Source organism: Procambarus clarkii, chromosome 20, assembly GCF_040958095.1.
Source record: "Procambarus clarkii isolate CNS0578487 chromosome 20, FALCON_Pclarkii_2.0, whole genome shotgun sequence".
Lineage (NCBI taxonomy): Eukaryota > Metazoa > Arthropoda > Malacostraca > Decapoda > Cambaridae > Procambarus > Procambarus clarkii.
Window position 1 is genome coordinate 30,974,280 of NC_091169.1, and position 5,573 is coordinate 30,979,852.

Here is a 5,573-nt window from a genome sequence, read left to right on the forward strand (position 1 = left end):
CACGGGATAGGTATGGGGTGCATAATAAAGAAAGAAATAGAATTGAATTGGTCTGATTAAGACTTTATGACCATGTAATCTATGTTTTGCTCCACTACTTACTGATTGAGTATGGGGTGCATAACAAATAATAGCCTCCTTCGGGGGCGTCTTGTTTCTAAACGTGTTAGTCTTAAATCCTTTAATCTCAAATCTTGCTACAATGTACCTCTTAATATATGTTATGTACTCTCGCAACCCAATGTACCTTCTTGTATATAAATAAATAGATTTCAACTGTAAGGGGGTATGGTTTGCACCTTGTTATTCTAATAATGGTTAAATAATTCTAATAATGGAAGCGCTAATTATATGAATTAGTGCCATGTATTTATTCAGACGAGAACAACAGCGAACACAAACCAGCGCATATACGAACCGAATGGTTTGTATGTACAAACTTCTCAGTGAACGAAGTTGTTTCTAGCCTGGCATCCGAAATTGCAGTATACGACTTGACCAGTCCCCGGATTGACTGGGCGCCAATCCTTAACTGAAGCCTCTGTTCACCCAGCAGTGAATGGGTATTTAATTAAACGATTTGGTGGGTCGTATTCCGGGGAAAATTAGGATTAAGAACCTGCCCGAAACACTATGTGTGCTAATGACTTTACAAGAATGTAAGAACTCTTGCATATATAATTAATATAAAAAAAATTAATAAAATAAACATACGGCCTTGTGCTGCTGCTGCCCCTAACCTAACAACAACAACACCATAGGCGGGCTGAGGACTGGTCGGAGGCTGGCGTTCACAGGCGAGTCAATGATTGCGTGTAGCTCTTTAACTAAGCATTGTCAGTATCTCTTGAGATAAATGTCCACTTGTGCAACCGGAAACTCCACGAATCACATACAGTTGGCTGTTGACCAGCGCTCTTCGGTGCATACAAGTGTGAATGTGTGGTTGGTCTCTGGGTGGCCCGGAGGGACTCCTACTATTTATTTATTTATTTATTTATTTATATACAAAAAGGTACATTGGGTTTGTGAGAATTTATAGCAAGGTAATTTACAATCTTGTAAAGCCACTAGTACGTGCAGCGTTTCGGGCAGGTCCTTAATCTAACATAATTTAATTTACTTTTTTACTAGTCATTTATTGGACTTAATTAATTGAGTGAATTAATATTTCTTTAGGTCTTATTAATTATACGATCACAACTAAACTATTTATAGTAAATAATCATTATCTTAAATTTGCCTATGTTTATTATTCAACTTTTTTCTTTGATTTCATTTATTACCTAGGTTGCCTAGCCTCCCTTACTCCATTGTACTCCTGGCTTTGCCTGTGTCTCAAAATGCAAATTATTACTTACAGTGTTTCTGAGAGTACTTGTAAGCAATCTACCTCATTTTTCTTTTTTGTTCATTTTGTGTTTGTTTTGTATAGTCTTGTTTATATATTTTTCCCCCTTTTATATCAAAATTCTATTTTGTAATTGCCATTCTTGCCTTGTTTTCCTACAACCAGCCTTTTTATGCAGACAAATATAGACCCAGAACTAAACCTCTTATCCACTATCTATGACAATCATCACTTTAATGATCAAAATTGCAGATATTTTACAGCACATGATGTAAACAATGTATTAACACATAATCACAATATCTCTGTAATCAACTTGAACATTAGATCTCTAGGTAAACACTTCGATGATGTTAGTGCCTTGATTGAAACTATTGACAACAAATTCTCTTTTATTATACTTACTGAAACGTAGTTAAAAGAGGATACTACTCAACTCTTTAACATGCCTAACTACTCGGCAATTCACAACTGTCGTCAAATTCAGAGAGATGGTGGTACTGCTCTTTACTACCACCAAGAACTAACTTGCTTAAAAGTAATTAGCACTAGAGACTGCTGTGGGGAGTATATCATCGCCAGTTTCAGAGTCAAGGGTGCTGAGTCTGTCCTGTCTGTGGGTGCAGTCTATAGAATTCCTAACACTGATGCGTCTGAATTCAACTCAAACCTTAGAAATCTAATACTAGATAACAGACTGAACAAAAACCATCTTATTATCGCAGGGGACTTTAATATTGACCTTTGCGAGCCTGAACACCCTACTGCTGTTAGCTTCTTGAACTGTATGAATTCCTGCTTCCTCTTACCCTAAATCACTAGGCCTACTAGAATCACTGATAGTACTGCCACGACTCTAGATCACATCTGGACCAACATAACCTCTCTGCTTACTTCAGGTATAATCACCGATAGCACTACAGACCATTACCCCACATTTCTCTTATCTAACATTAACAAACCACCTCTAGAGACAAGGGAGTTAAGCTTTAGGCTGCACAATGAAACTGCTATAGGCAATTTTATAACTGCTGCTGCTAATGTCAACTGGAAGTCTGAGTTAGGTAACATAGGGGACATCAACCTAGCAGTGCAATCTTTTCTTCAAAAAACTCTCAACCTTTATAACACCCACTGTCCTATGCTAATGAAACAAGTCACAACCAAGAGGCTAAACAATCCTTGGCTTACAAAGGGAATACAGCTCCAAATTAAACTAAATCAAACTAAAATTTGTTGAAAAACTGTACCCAAATGGATAAATGAGTGTCGTCGGGGGTTGGTCAGTCAGGGAGCTTAGTTAATAAGCGCCAAGACTGATCAATCCTTATAGACGATCATTGGTGTGGTGGTCACGGTACTATGTATGTTTAGGGGTGATCCTGGATGGCATGGGTTCAAATCCTGGCCGGGTCAAAGAGTTCTTAGTGATATATGGCTTGTGCGTTCATCCAGCTTTCTCACACATGTTAGACTCAGTGTGGCCCGTGCATGCGCCAGAATTTGATGAAAAACTGTACCCAAATGGATCCATGAGTGTCGTCGGGGGTTGGTCAGTCAGGGAGCTTAGTTAATAAGCGCCAACACTGACCAATCTGTAACGGTTCTATTGTTACGTAAAGTATGGTGACAATAAACACAGACACTAAGATACTATATATATATTTGGTCGAATATACAGAAGTACACAGGTGATACTTTGGTGTGAGTTGAGCGCACTGAGCGTCGGTACAGTATCTCGCAAGTGTCTGCTCTAGACCACACTTGAAAGTAGACTCCGGTTAATGTTTGCTATTCTGCTGCTTATATGCTCGGGCAACACCTCACCGTGTTGCCCGGGCAACGCCTCACCTCATTCATCTCCAAAGGTTGACAGGAATATTAACAATGCATTTGGAGGGAGTATATTATTGGGATAATCTACTCGCTACAAATCCTTATAGACGATCATTGGTGCGGTGGTCACGGTACTGTGTACATTTAGGGGGGATCCTGGACGGCATGGGTTCGAATCCTGGCCGGGTCAAAGAGTTCTTAGTGATATATGGCTTGCGCGTTCATGCAGCTTTCTCACACACACATATACATTATATATATATATATATATATATATATATATATATATATATATATATATTTATATATATATATGTATATTATATATATATATATATTATATAATGTATGTTGTACCTAGTAGCCAGAAAGTCGTACTCGGCCTATTATGCAAGTGCCGATTTATCTAATAAGCAAAGTTTTCCTGATTTTATATATTTTTCTAATTTTTTTCTTATTAAATGATAAATCTGTCCATTTCATTATGATAAGTTAATTTTGTTAAATTTGAGTTAAAACTAACGTAGATATATGACCGAACCTAACCAACCCTACCTAACCTAACCTAACCTATCTTAACATAATCTAAACTAACACAACTAAGTCAATAATTTATGTTCTTAATATAATATAATAATAATAATTCAAATAAACTAATTGTATTATAATTATATATATATATATATATATATATATATATATATATATATATATATATATATATATATATATATATATATATATTATTAAATATGACCGAAAAAGTAAGATTAATAATTCTAACACGAATTTTCTCAATCTTTCGTACATTACGCTTCACTGTTGGAGGTAAATCAAAAATCACTTCTCCAAAATTCATTTTTATTTCTAGTCTGACGCGACACGGGCGCGTTTCGTAAAACTTATTACATTTTCAAAGACTTCACAAATACACAACTGATTAGAACTTGCGTTTCTCTGATTTTATATCTACATTTGAGTGAGGTGGGAAGGGTGATGTGGCATTAACACAAGACAGAGCAATAGGGGATATTAATAGGGTATTAAAAGTATCAACACAAGACAGAACAGAAACAATGGGTATTGAATAGAAGTGTTTGTAGAAAGCCTATTGGTCCATATTTCTTGATGCTTCTATATTGGAGCGGAGTCTTGAGGTGGGTAGAATATAGTTGTGCAATAATTGGCTGTTGATTGCTGGTGTTGACTTCTTGATGTGTAGTGCCTCGCAAACGTCAAGCCGCCTGCTATCGCTGTATCTATCGATGATTTCTGTGTCGTTTACTAGGATTTCTCTGGCGATGGTTTGGTTATGGGAAGAGATTATATGTTCCTTAATGGAGCCCTGTTGCTTATGCATCGTTAAACGCCTAGAAAGAGATGTTGTTGTCTTGCCTATATACTGGGTTTTTTGGAGCTTACAGTCCCCAAGTGGGCATTTGAAGGCATAGACGACGTTAGTCTCTTTTAAAGCGTTCTGTTTTGTGTCTGGAGAGTTTCTCATGAGTAGGCTGGCCGTTTTTCTGGTTTTATAGTAAATCGTCAGTTGTATCCTCTGATTTTTGTCTGTAGGGATAACGTTTCTATTAACAATATCTTTCAGGACCCTTTCCTCCGTTTTATGAGCTGTGGAAAAGAAGTTCCTGTAAAATAGTCTAATAGGGGGTATAGGTGTTGTGTTAGTTGTCTCTTCGGAGGTTGCATGGCTTTTCACTTTCCTTCTTATGATGTCTTCGATGAAACCATTGGAGAAGACATCATAAGAAGGAAAGTGAAAAGCCATGCAACCTCCGAAGAGACAACTAACACAACACCTATACCCCCTATTAGACTATTTTACAGGAACTTCTTTTCCACAGCTCATAAAACGGAGGAAAGGGTCCTGAAAGATATTGTTAATAGAAACGTTATCCCTACAGACAAAAATCAGAGGATACAACTGACGATTTACTATAAAACCAGAAAAACGGCCAGCCTACTCATGAGAAACTCTCCAGACACAAAACAGAACGCTTTAAAAGAGACTAACGTCGTCTATGCCTTCAAATGCCCACTTGGGGACTGTAAGCTCCAAAAAACCCAGTATATAGGCAAGACAACAACATCTCTTTCTAGGCGTTTAACGATGCATAAGCAACAGGGCTCCATTAAGGAACATATAATCTCTTCCCATAACCAAACCATCGCCAGAGAAATCCTAGTAAACAACACAGAAATCATCGATAGATACAGCGATAGCAGGCGGCTTGACGTTTGCGAGGCACTACACATCAAGAAGTCAACACCAGCAATCAACAGCCAATTATTGCACAACTATATTCTACCCACCTCAAGACTCCGCTCCAATATAGAAGCATCAAGAAATATGGACCAATAGGCTTTCTAC

At 37.4% G+C, this 5,573-nt stretch overlaps 1 protein-coding gene across 4 annotated transcripts in view; it reads left to right on the forward strand.

The window, feature by feature from the left end:
• Positions 1-640: 640 nt before the first annotated feature.
• The window catches only part of LOC123755366 (D-aminoacyl-tRNA deacylase 2), a 60,304-nt gene continuing 55,371 nt past the window's right edge, over positions 641-5,573 (forward strand). Inside the window, exon 1 of one of the 4 annotated variants that reach the window (XM_045737922.2) lies at positions 641-797. Coding sequence is in view for 1 of the 4 variants with exons in the window: in XM_069327841.1 (XP_069183942.1) it covers positions 939-1,015 (77 nt within the window). In the remaining 3 variants the exon portion in view is untranslated. Of the gene's footprint in view, positions 798-889; positions 1,016-5,573 lie in introns of those variants that run through there. The other 3 variants (XM_069327842.1, XM_069327841.1, XM_069327843.1) reach the window with 3 other exon arrangements.